The sequence below is a fragment of the Enhydra lutris genome, unplaced genomic scaffold (assembly GCF_002288905.1).
Source record: "Enhydra lutris kenyoni isolate GAN:26980312 unplaced genomic scaffold, ASM228890v2 scaffoldscaffold62, whole genome shotgun sequence".
Classification (NCBI taxonomy): Eukaryota; Metazoa; Chordata; class Mammalia; order Carnivora; family Mustelidae; genus Enhydra; species Enhydra lutris.
Window position 1 is genome coordinate 10,831,731 of NW_019154146.1, and position 18,604 is coordinate 10,850,334.

Sequence of the window (18,604 nt, forward strand, 5' to 3'; positions counted from 1 at the left end):
ACATATATCTGCACGTTTATGAAACTAAACATACACAAAAAGTTTATCACGGCAGCATTCTTTGACTCGCAAATAATTAAAAATAGTCTAAGTGACCATCAATAGAGAACTGGTTAAATATCATCATGGTATGTCCATAAAATGAAAGGATGTTCTGAAAAAGAATGAAGGGCTGCTGTATTTCCTCCTCTGGCAAATCTACAGAAATTATATCCTTCAGAGGATGGGGGGCAGAGGATGACAAAGAACACAACAGTGTGTATGTCAGAGTACGTCACCACTTGTGTAAAAACAGAGTAAAAATTAAATGTGGTATCTTCTTGCTTCTTTGTATAAAGATACTCCAGAAAGCTGTACGATAAACTTGTAAAGCGGTTGTCTGGCAAAGGCTGAGACGGGTGGTGAACCTGCAGGGATGACTGTACGGGGAGATTTTTATTTGTATCCTTTCCCTTGCACTTTTTCATCTTTGAAACATATAAATGTATTGGTTATTCAAAACGTAACACTTTAACAGATGTTAAAGACCCAGAGTGAGGTATCTTAATGGAACCCTAAAATTGCTTTTTGTATCAATCATATTAACAAAAGACACGAAGTATTATTTGCTGATTGATTCCCTAATATAAAAATCAATACGCCATGTACTGTACGCTGTTTGGAAACAAAAGAAAAGGCTGCAGAAAAAAACGTTCTGCCTTTTAGGAACTACTGGCTCACTACATTAAATATAGTTGAGCTTCTTTAGTTTTTCAACGTATGTGAATTCAGAATGACAAATTCTTATTAAAATTCAGTTCGATTGAAAATACTCTGTTGGTTATTTTTACTTTGTTCTGGGATAGAGTTTGAGGGGATTGCTGTTTTGGGAGGCACTAACCACATCTAAAATGCTAAATCTTATTTCCTAGACAAACTTTCCAAAACTATCTGAACATCTAACTCCCTAAAAACCAAAGTTGTTCCTATCAAACAAGACCCTCTGCTTCAGCTGCCTAACCGTCTGTGACTTAATCTCTTCGTCCCATAAGGAGCGTAATGAAACTTAAAAAACACTTAGACATTCTATAGGTAGGGAATATAAATACAAGAAAAACTTTCCAACATAGTCTGAAGAATTTTTGTCTTCCTCAGGATATACAGAAATGACAGTATCTATGTTGGAGAGTCATGGTTATACAGACTGCATTTCCTAACAATGATTTACTACATTCAAATCAATAAAATAATAGAACAAAGCATAAAATAGACCTAAACGCAGCACATTAAGATAGTATTCATTAAACTAAGATTTCACCTGTAGTATGCTTTAAATATTTAAATGTGAAGGATATTAAATAACTAATTGCCATGTGGTAGAAGTCATCAGTGAATGCTTCATAAAGGAAGTAAATTTGAGCTTGGTCTTAAAGGAAATGACAGGCACAGAATCCTTAATCAAACTGGTTTTTCAATCAGAGATTCATTTTAGCACTAAAGTAAAATGACTAATGTAATCTCTCTATTCAGTCCATCTTACATTTTGATGGCATGACAAAACATTCTATATCTACCCAGAAGTTCAGTAAGGTTTGGAAAGCCCTTGAAAAAGCCTGTAATTTATGTATCATAAACCCAGATATCAGTCTCACTTAAAAAAGAAAAGATATTGGAAGGTTAATTTCCCCACATCTTAATAAAAGACTAGACCAAATAACTCTGAAATAATATACATTCCTACCTCCATATATCCCTTTATATAATACAGGAATTTTGAAAACATATACCAAAAAACCAAGATTCTACAGGATCTTCGATCTCAGCTGTTGTTTTTTTATTTTTTTTTTCAGATTTTATTTATTTATTTGACAGAGAGAGAGAGAGCGATCACAAGTAGGCAGAGAGGCAGGCAGAGAGAGAGAGGGAAGCAGGCTCCCTGCTGAGCAGGGAGCCCGATGAGGGACCTGATCCCAGGACCCTGGGATCATGATCTGAGCCAAAGGCAGACGTTTAACTGACTGAGCCACCCAAGTGCTCCTCAGCTGTTGTTTTAAACATGTTTTCTTTAAAGTCATAAGACTCTCGGGGCATCTGGATTGCTCAGTCACTTAAACGGCTGCCTTAAGCTCAGGTCATGATCCCAGAGTCCTGGGATCGAGTCCCACACGGGGCTCCCTGCTCTGCAGGGAGCTTGCTTCTCCCTTTCGCCCTTCTTCCCACTTTCATGCGCTCTCTTACTTTATCAAATAAATAAATAAAATCTCAAAAAAAAGTCATAAACGCTCTTTAGAACTCTTAAATATAAGTCACATGGGAAAAGACTCCAATGAAACCAAGAAAATATGTAAGAAATCAGCTGAATTAAAATAAAGCTTCACATATTTATATATTTTGCTTAGCATCAATAATCTCTTTCAGATGTGGAAGACACACTTTAAAAACTGAATAACCAAGTCACTGTGTTCCCTCCCTTCACTACAGCACCCCACAATAAAGAAAGGAAAATATGAAATGGAAAGTTACATTCTGATGCTTATGACCAGAGGTGCTATGAAACGTTCCTCTGGATTCAGAGTAAGAGTCCTGAGCTTGGGGCGCCTGGGTGGCTCAGTGGGTTAAAGCCTCTGCCTTCGGCTCAGGTCATGATCCCAGGGTCCTAGGATCGAGCCCCGCATCGGGCTCTCTGCTCAGCGGGGAGCCTGCTTCCTCCTCTCTCTCTCTCTGCCTGTCTCGCTGCCTACCTGTGATCTCTGTCAAATAAATAAATAAAATCTTTAAAAAAAAAAAAAAAAAAAGAGTCCTGAGCTCACAGCCCCTTTCAGGATCACTCAGTGACAACCTCTAAATCAAGATGAGACTGAATCATTTTATCAAATGCGTATATACTATTTTTCTACAAATCACATAAGCTGGAATATATGGCTCATTTACATAAAAAGTATTTAATGAGACTAATTTAAAATGCAAACTGCTTAATATTCTTAAAGTACATGATTCCCTTTAGTTTTTTAATGTATCGTAATTGAAGTGATTATCTGTCTATAAGCTCCTTTAAGAGAAAGAACACTGCCCAAGGCAACAGTGTTTGGACATAGTAGCACTTATCATTAAAACAAAAACCAAAAAAATAAAAAAGCTCAAGATAAAAAATACCAATGAGCAAGGTTAAATGATCAATAAAACCATCTTTCTGAATGAGCATGTTCCTCCCGCTCTTCAATTTCAAACATCCATCCATAAACAAACAGTTTAGGTTCAGTTTCACACTCTTCTCAAAACTGTATTTTTTCCCACTGAGATCAGACCTTTTTAAGCAGGACAGGCAGAGGACTCGAGCCCAGCCTGGCAGACCTGGAGGGGGTCCCGGGGCCTGGGGGCCCGGGTCGGGCGGGACGCTCACCTGCTGTGACGGGTACCTCTGCTGTGCCTGGGCTGGCAGGTACTGGGCCTGTGGGGGGAGGTGCGGAGGCGGCGGCTGCTGGTTGTAGAAAGGCTGCTGGCCCTGCTGGCAGTAGGCGCTCACCCCCTGCTGTCCGTACTGAGGGGGCATCTGTCAACAAGTCAAGCAGAACAGGCGACAGAGTCAAAATGGGCACATGCAATGAGAGCAAATATGGTTTCGACTGAGCAACACCAAGTGGGCTCTTGGCTAAGCCACTGAATTCAGTATTTTTCACCCTCTCTCCGTTACATGAATCGTCATACTGCCTTCTATTCACATGTTATCAGTGAAGTAAGGTAATTCAGACTGTTTTAAAAAATAGGATTTCGTCACATAATGAAATATGGATAGCCTCATAAAAATCCGGGGGAGGGGGGATCTCCTAATACAGACATGAAAAGACCACCTCTGCTGAGTTGGTGAATCACTGTATTATACACCTGAAGCTAATAAAACACTGTATGTTAAGAAGAAGAAAAAAAACCCACTGCTAAGGAAGTCAAAGAAGCATTATGTTAATCCGTTCTCCTGCAATGCTCAAAATTAAAATGAACTCCAACCAGCCAAGCCCACTCACTGATGCTCTGTAGGATGCTTGTGGCTTGGCTACAGGTATAGGGCGTGGTTTTGTTTCAGCTAAGGTCCAAAAGTCCCAACTACATAGGAGCAGACACTATAACTGGTTATTAGCAATTCCATTTACTGCTTCTGCTAAAAAGAAACTACATTGCTTTACAACCAAAGACAATCCTTTTAGAAGACAGTATTATGTCTATAACGCCATATAACCAACAACATGAGTTCTTAAAGAAAGATACTCATATCTAATATTAGAACAGTATTTTCCTAGTTGATAAAACAGGTAATGGTGGAAAGCAAAGTGTGCTAGATGCAAATGATACAGACAAAAATGGCCCAAGTGAGCTTTCTCCATCTCTAATTTACATGAACCTAAAAATCCTTAAAATATTTGCTCAAAGAGAAGTCCTTCCTCATGCCATAAATATACCATGGATGATATTTTTAATTTTTTTTTAAATGAAAAATCTACTGCCTTTTTTTTTTTCCTATTTGGGAGAGAGAGCAGTAGAGAAAAAGAAAAACAAGGTATGCGGATGGCAAAAAGCACTCTGTAGAGGAGGACAGTGAAGTCACCCTGTTAATAATACAATATGGCCCCCTTGAGAATCCCAAGAACTAGAGGTCCATAAACCCAAAAGGTTAAGAAATCAGTGATCAGTTCCAGATACACATTTAAAAATGCAATCCCTATAAAATACTGAATGAGGAAAAAGAAGGAATGATAAGAGGAGGAAAATATTAAACACTTCGCCTCTAAGACCAATTAGCACAAGAATTCGTAACATAATGAAGTAAAAGGGGAAAATGCAAAAGCTAAAGCTCATTTTCTTTGTGACCTGATCTAGATTACTGTCAGGGCCTGTCAGCAATGATCACAAACATTTGGCCACAACGGCTCACAAATGCCTCGTCACACAGACCCGAAGCTAGTAGAGCAGACAAGTTTGTATTGAAAACCATTTAGCTGCACAGTTGAATTCTTTGCTTTTATTTATTTTACAACTTGATATCTCATAATGAATGTATGTCCCTGCCATAAGCCAAGCCAAAGAATTTCCATAAAATACAACTCCACATGCTAGAATATCGTACACTACCACAACACATATCCTTCCGTTCAGCACCCATATGTTGATTTGATATCTAATACTATATTTTACACAAGCATCTTTGCGGTTTGATTTGAAGCCGTTAGGATAACACTTTTGCCAGTGTTAAAATGACTGCAAAGCTCAATCAACACAGCCAGCAACTCCCCTAGGAATTGCACTTTAATATGTTGATTTTCTGGTTTACAGAAACCCTTACACACAATATGAAAGTGCGGTTTGGCGGGGGGGGGGGGGGGGGGGAGAAGGCTCTATTTTCTAAGACAACAACAGGACATATTGTGGCAGAAACTAACACCAGAGCAGCCATGAACTTATTAGAATCTGTTACTATCTATTCCAGCTCTGAAAAGCTTGGGGGCAAGTAGGGGTGCAGGGGAGGCACAGTAGGGGTGGGAACATAAGCAAATTTTCAATGAAACCACAGCAACAGTCTGCAGAACACAGCGAACTTCAGAGGAGAAACCACCAAAAAACCTTTGCTTGGGAGATTTTACTGCTGTCTTCGACAATTAAAACCCAATGCTCTCCTTTTAGATACATGGCCTAATTTATTTGGTACTCACCCTCTGTGAGCCTGGGGTGAGGTGATTTCAAACCCAGTACAATCAGGCTATCAGTTAGAACTGGGTCCCAGTGCCCATCTACTGAACCCGGCTTGCTGTCTCTAAGGCCTACTGGGCCTCACTTGTGTGAACGTGGTCAGTCACGTAACAATACCCATCTCATATCTCCAGCTATAAAATAAGGCTACTTTCTCTATTAATTCATATTAATATTATAACCAGCAATATAATAATCCTACCTGGAATGCTACACAGATGCTAGTACTCATTAAACAAGTTATAGTGGTATCTTTAAAATATTAATTATTTCCTAAGTTTTATCTTTAAAAATCAATTTCTAAATATAATACCTCAGTTGTCTACAACTAAAGTCTAATTCTTTAATGATCAATATTGCCTTTGTTTTACTCAATTTAGATCCAGGGCTTTCAAAGATCTATTACACGCTTTTCCGACATCTTAAACCAACAGTCATTATTACGAAACATAAATCAACAAGTTGAGCCGTAATACACTGAGGGCCCCAGAGCCTCCTGCCGAAAGCCGTGTGCACAAGCCCCCCAGTGTAACTCTGGTCTCCCTCTGCTGTAAGACTGACCCTGCTGAGGGCTGAGAAACTGACGGTTCAAAACAGGGAGGCCCAGGGGACTTGTCCATGAGGGAAGCACGCAAGCTCTGACAGCCTCGAGTTTTGTAAAATCAATTCTGGCTACTGAGAGACTTCTTGTTTATAACTTAGTTCGCAAACACGCTTCGGCTAAATAAGATTACCACAATGTTGGATGCAAGGGAAGTTAAACCAAGAGTTACTGGGCATCAGGAACCAAGTGAGAGGAGCTGGAGTCACAAAGCACTTCGGGCCAGATGCCGCCCCTGCCCTGACCAGCCTCACTACACAAGCACAGCCCCAGTCGTCTTTCTCAGGCCATTTCCAATTCTACTTTTACCACAGGGGAGATGATACGGACTTAGTTACCCCCTTAGTTATGCGTTGTCGTTACTGTTTGTCCTTAATCACTGGACTCTAAGCTCCCACATTCTTGGAATGCCTCCCGGGAGAGGGGCTGCCAGTCACTAAATGTTTGTTGAATGAATGGGTGTTGTTCTGTGATTACTAAATCAAGTGATCATTATATAAAAAATTAAACAACTGAAGGAATACCTCATAAAAATGAAATCACCTGCACCACCCAACTCTTTGAAACACGTATGCCCAGCTTCATCCAACAGCCAAAACCCTGAACTTCATGCTCACAGCCACACAGCACTCTCAGGTGTTAACTGCTAACCCTAGTTTAATTTAAGTCATTATCACCCAGCAAATGTTCTGGACCTTTATCATGGTTTGAATAAAAGATCACTACACTAAACTAAATGGAAATCTCTAGAAAATGCTTGAGATCAGAGCCTCTTTGTTACCTAAAAACAAGAAAAACAAGAATTTATTTCACTCATTTCTGACTAAAGAAGATCTTACAGTGGAGCGTGAGCACACATAATAACAAAAAATTTATTCCAATTTCCAAGAAATATGAATGTGTTCATATATTATTAGAGAGAGAAAGTATAGTAAAAAATGATTCATTTAAGTATTTACTTCAGGAAATCACTCTGATACAAAAATGTGAGTATTAACTTTCATATCCCTGTGTCACGTTAAATGTGCAGAAATTCCGGGCCCATTTTTCATTTTACCCTACCCTGAACTTCACTCATACTTCAAAACTGAAGAAATAATTGAGGTTTATCTTCTCTCCCGTTTTCTTCCTCAAGAAGCTTTAGAAAACTCTTTCCTCACCAAGTATACAGGTGCACTGACCTCATGACCCAGCAATTTCCCTTGTAAATATATGGCCATGAAATGCTCACATGTGTCCCAGGAAGGACATTCCATTTGTAAATGCTATTTACAAAAGTCAGAAAGAGGACTCAGTCTAACGGTACATAAATGGAAAAATACAGGATTTGGTAGAGCCATACAATGGAATTCCTCATAGTAGTTTAAAAAAAAAAAGGTAGTAAGGTCTACATAGCGAAATGGTTCAAATCCAAATAATATAATGCTGAATTTGAAAAAGCAATAAAAGAATGCAGTATAATGGGGCGCCTGGGTGGCTCAGTTGGTTAAGCAACTACCCTCAGCTCAAGTCATGATCCTGGAGTCCTAGGATCGAGTCCTGCATCAGGCTCCCTGCTTGGCAGGGAGTCTGCTTCTCCTGCTGACCTCTCTCCTCTCATACTCTCTCTCTCTCTCTCATTCTCTCTCTCTCAAATAAAAAAAAAAAAAAAAAGAATGCAGCATAATACCATTTGTATACATTTTTAATACACAAAATAGTATATATTTTTTACAGATACATATATATAGTAAAAGCTCAAAAGCATGCATTGGAAAGGAAATACATGGCGTTCTCTGGAGAAGGGAGAGGATAAAAGATGGGGGGGGGAGCTTCAGCCTTGCTTTTTTTCCCCTTTATAACAAGAGGGAGGTTATGAGGCAGATGTGGCAAAATGGTAACACCTAACAATCTTGGTGTAGTTACACAAGTGTGTTATATTTGTTTCTGCGCTTTTTTGTACGCCAAAATTATTTCATAATTTAAAATTCTGAAATAACAATGTCACCTCCACCCTGTCCTCCTCCTCCCCTCACCCAAAGACAGAGGCATGGAAGCTGCTCCAGCAGGCACACAAGGCAGGAGACAGGCCACAGGAGAGGGCCTGGAGAGGAAGACGCCTTGTCGTGCTGCTTTATTTAAAGAGGTGCCGCTAGAACTTTGCTCCAGAGACCATCCCTGATTACTATGTCAGGTGCCCTCGTCTGTTCTAGGCCTTTACCTGGGGCAAGATAAAGCCAATGACTTCTGTATGGTCTTCCATGCCTCCTGCAGATTGGCAAATCTCTGACAGAAAGGGCTTTATGCCAGCATTTCCCAACAGCACATACAAGGGACACTAATCTGGCAAGTTAATTCACAGAAATAAATTATATAATCAAAAAAGTCTGAGGGGCTCTTGGGTGGCTCAATTGTTAAGCATCTGCCTTTGGCTCAGGTCATGATCCCAGGGTCCTGGGATTGAGCCCTGCATCGGGATCCCTGCTCTGCAGGAGGCCTGTTTCTCCCTCTCCCACTCCCCCTGCTTGTGTTCCCTCTCTCACTGTCTCTCTCTGTGTCAAATAAATAAATTAATTAGTTAAATCTTTTTTTTTTTTAAAGTTTGAGAAATAAACATAAAAACAAAATATAACATACTAGCTATTAAAGGATTTGTTAAATCCTTAAGAAACCCATCCACTTTCAAATGTGGGATTTCTCAAATTTATGACTACAAGCATACCACCACACCCATTGGCATGTGAATTCCATAGAAAATGGGGCCTTTAATTGGGTGACGGGCATTAAGGAGGCACTGGATGTAATGAGACTGGGTGTTATATGCAGCTGACAAATCCCTAAATTCTACTTCTGAAGCTAATTTAAATAAAGGGGGTAGGAGGGCTAGGCAGTTCAGCTCATCATTATAGTCAGAAGGCCTGGTCTGTAGTAAGTGCCCAACGAATATTTGTGGACTTAACCTCCCGGAATAAGTATATAAATCACACACCACCGTAAATATAAGAGCTTTCTGCTTTGAGCTACACAATGGACCACTCCAATGTTCTATCTCCACAACAGCTCACAACAACATTAGGAACAGATATAATCCTCCTTGACGTGAGCTAGGAAGTTATGGTCCTAAAATACACCTTGGTTTCTATTACGGATCTGTCACCCCTGGATTCTCTGAATCTATTTACATTATCAGTTTTGTCCTTCCTTTTAGAGGGAAATAATTTAAGATCAAAAGAAATACTTCACATTGTCCAAAATTTATCACATACATTTTATTTTTTTTAAAGATTTTATTTATTTGACAGACAGAGATCACAAGTAGGCAGAGAGGCAGGCAGAGATGGGGGAGCAGGCTCCCCGCTGAGCAGAGAGCCCGATGCGGGGTCCAGGACCCTGAGATCATGACCTGAGTCAAAGGCAGAGGCTTAACCCACTGAGCCAGGTGCCCCTCACAGACATTTTAATACAGGGAAATCGTTTTCGTACAGGGAAGTCACCCATCATCGGCATTTGGGTTGTTCCTACTTTTTGGTTACTGTAGACAATAGTGCTATGAAAATGGACATCTGAGCATCTGTTCAAGTCTTTATTGGATAAACACCCAGTAGTGGAACTGCTGGGTCATCTGGTGGTTCTATGTTTAGTTCTTTGAGGAACCGCCGTACTGTTTTTCACAGTGGCTGTACGTTTTATAGTCCTACCAGCAGTACACAAGGGTTCCAATCTCTCCACACCCTTGACAATTGCTGTTTTCTGTTTGTTTGTAATAACCATCCTAATGGATGTGAAGTGGTATGATATTCATTGTGGGCTTGAGTTTCAGTTCCCTAATGATTAGTGATACTGAGCATCTTTTGCGTGTTTTTATTGGCCATTTGTTTATCTTATTTGGAAAAATGTATTCAAGTCCTTTGACCACTTTTTAATTGGGTTTTTTGTTGTTGAACTGCAGGAGTGCATCACATATTCCGGATATTAATCCCTCATGTGTTATATGATTTACACATATCTTCTCCTATTCTGTTGCCTGCTTTTTATTCTCTTGATAGTGTCCTTTAATGCACAAAGTTTTTCATTTTGTGTTTTTTTTTGTTTTTTTTTTTAATATTTTTATTTTTATTTATTTGACAGACAGAGATCACAAGTAGGCAGACACGCAGGCAGAGAGAGGGGAGGGGAAGAAGCAGGCTCCCTGCTGAGCAGAGAGCCCGATGTGGGGCTCGATCCCAGGACCCTGGGATCATGACCTGAGCCGAAGGTAGAGGCTTTAACCCTCTGAGCCACCCAGGCGCCCCAAAGTTTTTCTTTTTGATGTAGTCCAATTTATCTTTTCCTTTGTTGCCTATGCATGTGGTTTCACATCTAAGAAATTCCTGCCAAATCTAATGTCATGAAGCTTTCCCCCGTCTTCTAAGAGTTTTATTTTTTTATTATATACTTATATCTGTGTAAATATACGTGTATTTTACAAGTAATCTCTATGTCCAATGTGGGGCTCGAACTCACAACCCCAAGATCAAGAGTTGCACACTCCACTGACTGAGCCAGCCAGACACCCTTCTACTAAGAGCTTTTAGCTTTAGCTCTTATGTTTAAGTCTGTAATCCATTTTGAATTTATTTTTTGTATACAGGATAAGTTAAGAATCTAACTCCATTCTTTAGAAAAACATGTTGTTCTTAACTCTATGTAATTTTCATATCAGCTTTAGATCCTTCTGTTCTAAGAAGTAGTTTGGCTTAGTATCTACAGTTCCCTCCAGAACTAAAGTATACACATTCAACTCACAGTAGTTTCTGTTTATATGAAATTTAAGATTACACAAACCTAATTTATGGTAATAGAAATATCACAACACTGCTTGTGGGATATATGTAACAAATGTCTAAAAAAAGACATGAAGGAACTCTGGGAGTGATGAAAAAATTCTTTATCTTAACTGGGATGGTAGTTTCATGGATGTACATATGTGTCAAAACTCAACAAATGGTACACTTAAGATCTGAACATTTTATTGTATGTAAGTTATACCTTTGAAAACTACTAGCAGAATATGTATATATACTTAGGAACTAAAGTAGTTAAACTTTTAACTTTATATGTTTTGTAATGTATTTATGTTAAAACATCACTGCCTTATTTATGACATGTAAATTCCCTACTTGATGATGACAGTTCCTGGGTGCTTAACAGGGAGTGTTCATATTTTCTACTTTACATAATCTAAAATAGCACACAACAATTGGGTATATTGAAATAATCATGGTGGTATGTAAATTCAAATATCTGAGAGTCACAGTATGTACAGAAACAGTATCTCTGCAACCCAGAATTCTGCTTCTATGATTTTATCTCAAGAAAAAATGTGAAACAAATATACAAAAATATGTTCAGCAAGGAATTCACTGCACCCCCATGACCACATCCCCACTGAAAAATATAGAAACTGCCTAAATGTCCGTCAACAGAGATTGGGGAAGGTAATATTCAATATCAGCTTATTAATGAATCTCATTGTCGATAACATGTATTTAATAGCAAGAAGCATTATTAAGGTGTACCTTAAAGGGTAGAATGTTAAAAACAGTATATGTAGTAAAATGCTATTTTTTAATATGAAAATCTGTGTATGTGTGGTTATCTGAATAAGAAATTAATAGCCTAAGGGAGTAAACACCAAATGTTATTTATCATTTCTTAAACCAATTCAGTGTTTTTCATGAATCTAGAACAAAATGCAATTTATTTTGGATTATTTATTGTAGTCTATTTAAAAGTTATCAAGAAGTGTGTTATAACAATTTGCCTTTAACAGCAGAAAGCTCCTTAATTTTGTTTGTTTCTCATCATAGGCTTGAGCCCCTCCAGGTAAATTCCACAAAATGGGAAGGGAAAAAGCATAGGAAAAATCGTTAAGTTCACAACAGTTACATTTTAGTCATTACTGTGGCAAATTCTGCTGGCTTCCGATTTCACAGAAAGATCAAACACTGTTTTTCATGCATAAGAGTCAGACTGAAAATTCCCCATAGCAAGGAATTCAGATGCTAAGCCAATGTGTGGTTGAACCAATTGCATGAGGAAATTTTATTATGTCAACATGTCCAGTCAAAAATAATGTGCTAGAAGGTAATAAATAAAGTTTACAAGGTCAAGATCCTACAACTGCCATAATCTACAATCCCTTAAACTAAGTTCCCAATTGAGACTTCTAAACAATTTAGGTCCTTTTTTTTTTCTTTCTTATTTTAAAAAGGAAAATAAATCCTGCCCTTAGGTTTGTCTAAGAAAAAAAGTCAAAACAACAAACCTCCACAATTCCCTGAAATTATTCCTTCATGCTTGAAAAACAAGAAACTATCAACAAACATATATTAAGTGCTTACTGTATGCACTGTATACTCAAGCTAAGTTCCCTTAAAATTCTGTCCAGCTTCCCTTGAGCAAGAGAAAAAAGTCTATCCAGAGTTGAAGAAGGAGTTGGCAAAGCATTCAATGGTCAAGCAGTGTCTTAAACACCAGAACAGGCTTGATGACCAAACCACACAAACAAGCAAGTTACACTGCTTACGTTGCTAAGGAGCACACTTCGTTTGGTCTACGTCCTTATTCCTAACGAGTAACTTCCGGGCCACAAACACTGCTGTTTTATGGCCTGAAAACTAACCAACATAATCTAGACTGATTTAACCCTCTCCCTTTGGTTTAGGCATTTTAAAATTTTTACCAAAATATATTTTTTCTAACAAACTTAACTATTATGTAAAATTTTAAACATATACAAGAGTAGAAAGAATAGTATTAAAACCCACAGTTTAAGTAATTATGAACTTACGGCCAATGTGGTTTCATCTACAGCCCCGCCCACTGTTCCCCATGCCGGCTTCTATCCCATCGTATCATCCCACTGGAAGATTATAGTACGCAGCTCTTCAGTCTCATCTGGGGCCCCAAAATAAATCACATGCCGGGGACCTAACCCAGACATCTTGCCTGGAGCCAAACTCAGCGGAGTCTCCCAAAATCAGTCCAACCAACCCACAGACCCATGGGTAGAAAAATAAACACTTGTTGTAAACTACGGAGACTTTCAAGTTGATTGATTTGTGGCATTATCTGTCAATAGTTACCTGGAACTTCCAACAAGTATTAACAGTAGATGTCTTTGGATGACTAGAATATTGTGGATTTCTCACTTTCCATTTGTGCTTTTTATGTTTTCCACAATTTCTTTTTTCTTGTATTTTAATTCCAGTGTCATTAACACAGTGTTACATTAGTTCTAGGTATACAGAATAGTGAGTCAACAGTTCTGTACATGACGCAGGTGCTCATCACAAGTGTCCTCTTAATCTCCTTCACCTACTTCCTCCATCCCCTCACCCACCTCCCTTCTGGTAACCATCAGTTTAGTTTGTTCTCCAGAGTTAAGAGAATAAATTTCTTTATGATTCATGGAACAAAGTTGAAAAGCTCTCATTTGCCACCAGTATATGTAAGTCTTCCCTCATGACACATTTGTTTAGTCAAACATCCTTGGGAGGTATACACACGATATAAATTATGAACATAAACACAGGGAACATAATATCATACAACTTCTCCTGGACTTCTGTACAGTTATGAACTGCCACAAAATTTCACTGCTTATTCTAAGTCCAACTGCTCTATATTTAGCAAATCACAGCTTAAGCGAATACTAGGTCAGACAATGTTCTGCAGAGCGAATATTCTATATGGCTGTGGGAACTAAATGGTAGTGCCTCTCCTGACCTCAATTTCCAAAAGTCAGAGATATGTCCTGAACAGCCGTTATTTCCTCTTTATAATCATCATCCTTCTATTATCCATGAATTTATTTATACCCTTCTTAAATTAATTTATATTTCTAGTCCATGTTACCTCTTGAGGGTAACCAGTTCTGGAACGTTATTATCCATTTCATAAAGTGGTACATCCTTTAATTTTCGTAAAATTAACTCCAAGCTTCAAGGAGTGCCCCCTAACGCCAGCACACAGAACCTGAGTAACAGACGTACCTCCTGTCCACGCTCCGCCCCTTGATTAATTTCAGCGGCTCCTCGGAACGCCTGCGCTCTGCCAGGGATCACCTGCCAGGGATCACCGCAGAGCTGCGGCAGCAGCTTCCCAAGGCACCGCAAAGCAGGCTGCGTGCAGGAGTAAGATTACTTTTCTAGGTACTTTTTAAAATAGCCGCTAGTACACATATTGTGTTCTCTCCTCTACCTCCTAACTACAGCTGTTTTCACCTTTCCTCCCAGGTCAGCCAATTAGAGGAGATTTTGTTTAAGTATTCATAAAATGGAGGCATTCACTGGCAGTAAAATGCTTCCTCGCTCATTTACAACCAGTGTTAAACTGAAGTCTTACTGTACACAAAATTAACACACAAGTGTATAATTGTAGTTTCATGCTCAAGTGCCCTAATTATGCACTTTAAAACACTTTCTTCCCAAGGATTCATCGAGGGCATTCGATATCACAGATCTATAAAGGCTACAGTATGCTTTTTGATAAAACAGAAACATAACAGGAAAAAATCCGCAGCTTCGAAGAGAAAAGTCTGTGTGCAATGCACAAGATGATAAATCTCATTCCAAAAATTCTGGCTAAAAAGGAGAGCATACTTCCAATGTATTTAAATGTGGTACTGGGGGACAGAAGGGGAGGGTGTGCCTTAATTCACACTGTTTATTCTTGAAGGAAACAGAAGCAACATACAAAAACAAGCGGTCTAAAACCTTTCACAAACTATCACAGGGGAGAAAAATACATCTAGGAGCCTACAATGCCTTATTTATGTAATAATGTAAGCAAGGAAAAAAATTAACAGTAAAAGGGCCATGCTCATTTCTACCACGGAAGCTTTGACATATAGGTTACCAGAATTTACATTTAAAACAAAATCAAAAATAAGGATTTTCCATACAAAACATATGCAGTCAATTTTAAATTAGAGAATCAAAACTATAGAAATATACTGACATGATGTGCACGAAGCTCTACTTTGTGGAGGTAACAGTGCATACAGAAAGCAAGGGAGGGCTCTGAAGGCAATCTATAGTAATAAATAGGTCAATTCTGCTCACAGAAGCAGCATTTTCCTAGAAAAAGCTACTTGAAAAGAGAAAGGAAAGGAAACAAGAAAAAGGCCTGTGCTGCTTCACAGGGGTTCAGCCGTCCATCTAAGAGAGTACGTCCCCAAGAAAACAGGCACACTAATCATTTACTTAGTGATAAATTTATCTCACTGGAAAGCGATTTGGAGTTTCCACTGCTCCTGTTACATTACTGCCCAAACTGCAACAGGTAGTTCGGGATCAGTGAATATAATCTTTGAGTTGTTTCCATTTAAAACACACACACAGGGGCGCCTGGGTGGCTCAGTGGATTAAATCCTCTGCCTCCGGCTCAAGTCATGATCCCAGGGTCCTGGGATCGAGCCCCGCATCGGGCTCCCTGTTCAGCAGGGAGCCTGCTTCCCCTGCTCTCTCTGCCTGCCTCTCTACCTACTTGTGATCTCTGTCAAATAAATAAATAAAATCTTTAAACACACACACACACACACACACACACACACATGGCACCTGGGTAACTCAGTCAGTGATGCAGCTGACTCTTGATTTTAGCTCAGGTCATGATCTCAGGGTCGTGAGAATGAGCCCCTGAAGGGGGTGTCCAAGTTCACTGGGGAGTCTGCTTGAGATTCTCTCCCTCTGCCACTCCCCCTACATACACATGCACGTGTGCTCTCTCTCTCTCTCAAGTAAATAAATAAAATCTTTGAAAATATATATAAGAAGATTATAAGAAAAAAAGCCAAAACAGTACAACAGAACCCCACACAGAGGTTAGAACAAGCTGGAGTTTCTAATAAGACTTTACAGTAAGTGTCAAGGGGCGCCTGGGTGGCTCAGGGGGTTAATAAGCCTCTGCCTTCAGGTCAGGTCATGATCTCGGGGTCCTGGGATCAAGCCCCACATCGGGCTCCCTGCTCGGCGGGAAGCCAGCTTCCCCCTCTCTCTCTGCCTGCCTCTCTGCCTACTTGTGATCTCTGTCTCTGTGTCAAATAAATAAAAAATCTTTTAAAAATAATAAAAAAACAAATAAAATAAAATAAGTGTCCGCTACATGAAGTTCATGTTTTTAAACCCCACCACCTGGGCCCCCTGTCCATGTGAGGACACCATTTAGTGCAGGTAAAATGGAAAACACTCAGCAAGGACAACTGACGGGAACTGAAGAAGGAGCTGCTTGCCCAGCTGCCCTTCTGGCCAGAGATTTCTATTTTTATAGAGCACAAAAAGAGGAGCCAAGAGCTTTACCACTTTCCTATATAAACCCAGCTGCCAAAATGGATGTGCCAAAGGGGAATTTCAGAGAATTTTAAAGAGATAACCTTTGCTGAGGCTGCAATGTCAACTCCACGGCCGCATGACCGGAGCGTGTGCAGTGAATGCTAGACTGGAAAGTCTATTCTATTTGAGATAACCACGGAGTGGGGGAAACAGAGAAAACAGGGATTTACCAGAGTAAAACCAGAATTCTAAAGCAGCCAATGGAGAAACAAGTAACCGGCAACTTCTACGGGGGAGAACTCAATGGTGGAGGGACAGCAGGAGGAACACTGCTCACTGAAGACCCTTTCTAGCTTGGGGATTTCATACCATGCATACCAATGACTTCTTCGTGTGCGTGAGAGATTTTTTTTTTTAAATACAGCTTTGAAGTTGTCCGTTTTTCTTTTTATAAGTGGAAGATGGGGGGATGCCATGTGATTGCACTGTTACCAACGATCTAAAGCTCACCCTTTTAGGGGGAGGGTGCTAGCTGCTTCTATATCCTTTCTATATCTTTTTCTCTCCTGTGAGAGAGAGAGAGAGAGAGAGAGAGAGAAGGAATAAAAGAAAGAAAGAAAGAAAATGAATTTTTTAAACTATATTGTATTAAAACATGATCCTTTGAAAATGTACAATCTATCTGTTCCATGAGATTTTTTTTTTAAGGGAGAAACATGTACTCATTAATCTATCTCCCCGAACTTTAAATGACGCAAATGTTGAAAAATGTATGAATGGAGAAAAATAATAGCATTGGTAATGCAAAAGGGTCAGCCTTCTCCACATACCATGGCCAAGATCCAAACCTGGCTATTAAAATCTTCCTCTGAGACTTGAGAATTCAGTAGGCTGCAGAATCTAAGAATAGACAGTCCCAAGGGAAGAACTAGCATGGGGACCATCACTGGCATCCTCCCTGACTGCAGGCACGGACACGGACTCAGATGGCAGTGAGGTCGCAGGCTTTTTGTCCCGTGCTTCCCAGGGACAGAACGAGCTTCAGATAAGCAGAACTAGCCGGGCAGTTTATTTTTTGCCCCTACTTTCAGAATGAGCCCGTAACAAACAATGATGAGTAAATTTATAAAGGAGTCTTTTTGCATTAGAGGTCTGTACTACTAACCCGACATCTCAGTGAGACTAAAGGAAATCAGTATGCACATCAGTGACTGAAAAACTGACTTGTTGGTCTGAATTGGTGGTAGGGGAGGGAAGGGAGGTGAAGATCCTCAAAAACATATCCAACACACAGTACATACATTTGGATCAACAAGCTTTTGTTTTAAACTAAAAATATATATCCATTCCCGCATGCTCAGAAGGCTAAGCCTAATTACATTTTATTGTGAATTACTTTATCATACACTATGAGAACTGATAGAGATTTCAGAGATCATGGGTTCAACCTTCTCCTAGGTCAAGGTCAACAAAGCTAGGTCAAGGGTTAGAAAACCGGCACCATTTTACCCAACTAGACTAACAAAGAGAACACAACTCGCTGCTCTGCTCTCCCCTTCCCTACCCCCAAACCCCCCCACCCACCATGCTCACGTCACCTTCCAGTGACCCTCAGTCAATGAACAGAGGACAGGGGAGTCACATGCAAGAGAAGCATGGAGGGGAGGCTGTAAATGGACACTCAGGCTGGAAAAGGAGGAGCAGAGGACACTTTGGAGATCTTGCTCTGTTCTCGAAGACAATAGTGTGAACAGACTCCTTTTCCAGCCTCAGCTCCCTGCTCTACCCTCCCCTTCCCTACCCCCAACCCCCCCCACCCACCATGCTCACGTCACCTTCCAGTGACCCTCAGTCAATGAACAGAGGACAGGGGAGTCACATGCAAGAGAAGCATGGAGGGGAGGCTGTAAATGGACACTCAGGCTGGAAAAGGAGGAGCAGAGGACACTTTGGAGATCTTGCTCTGTTCTCGAAGACAATAGTGTGAACAGAC

General features: G+C 39.9%; 1 protein-coding gene across 1 annotated transcript in view; it reads right to left on the minus strand.

Moving 5' to 3' along the window:
- The window catches only part of LOC111158721 (AT-rich interaction domain 1B), a 441,226-nt gene that overhangs the window by 310,610 nt on the left and 112,012 nt on the right, over window positions 1-18,604 (minus strand). The window contains 1 exon segment of the mRNA XM_022520948.1: window positions 3,380-3,529. Coding sequence (XP_022376656.1) covers window positions 3,380-3,529 — 150 coding nt within the window.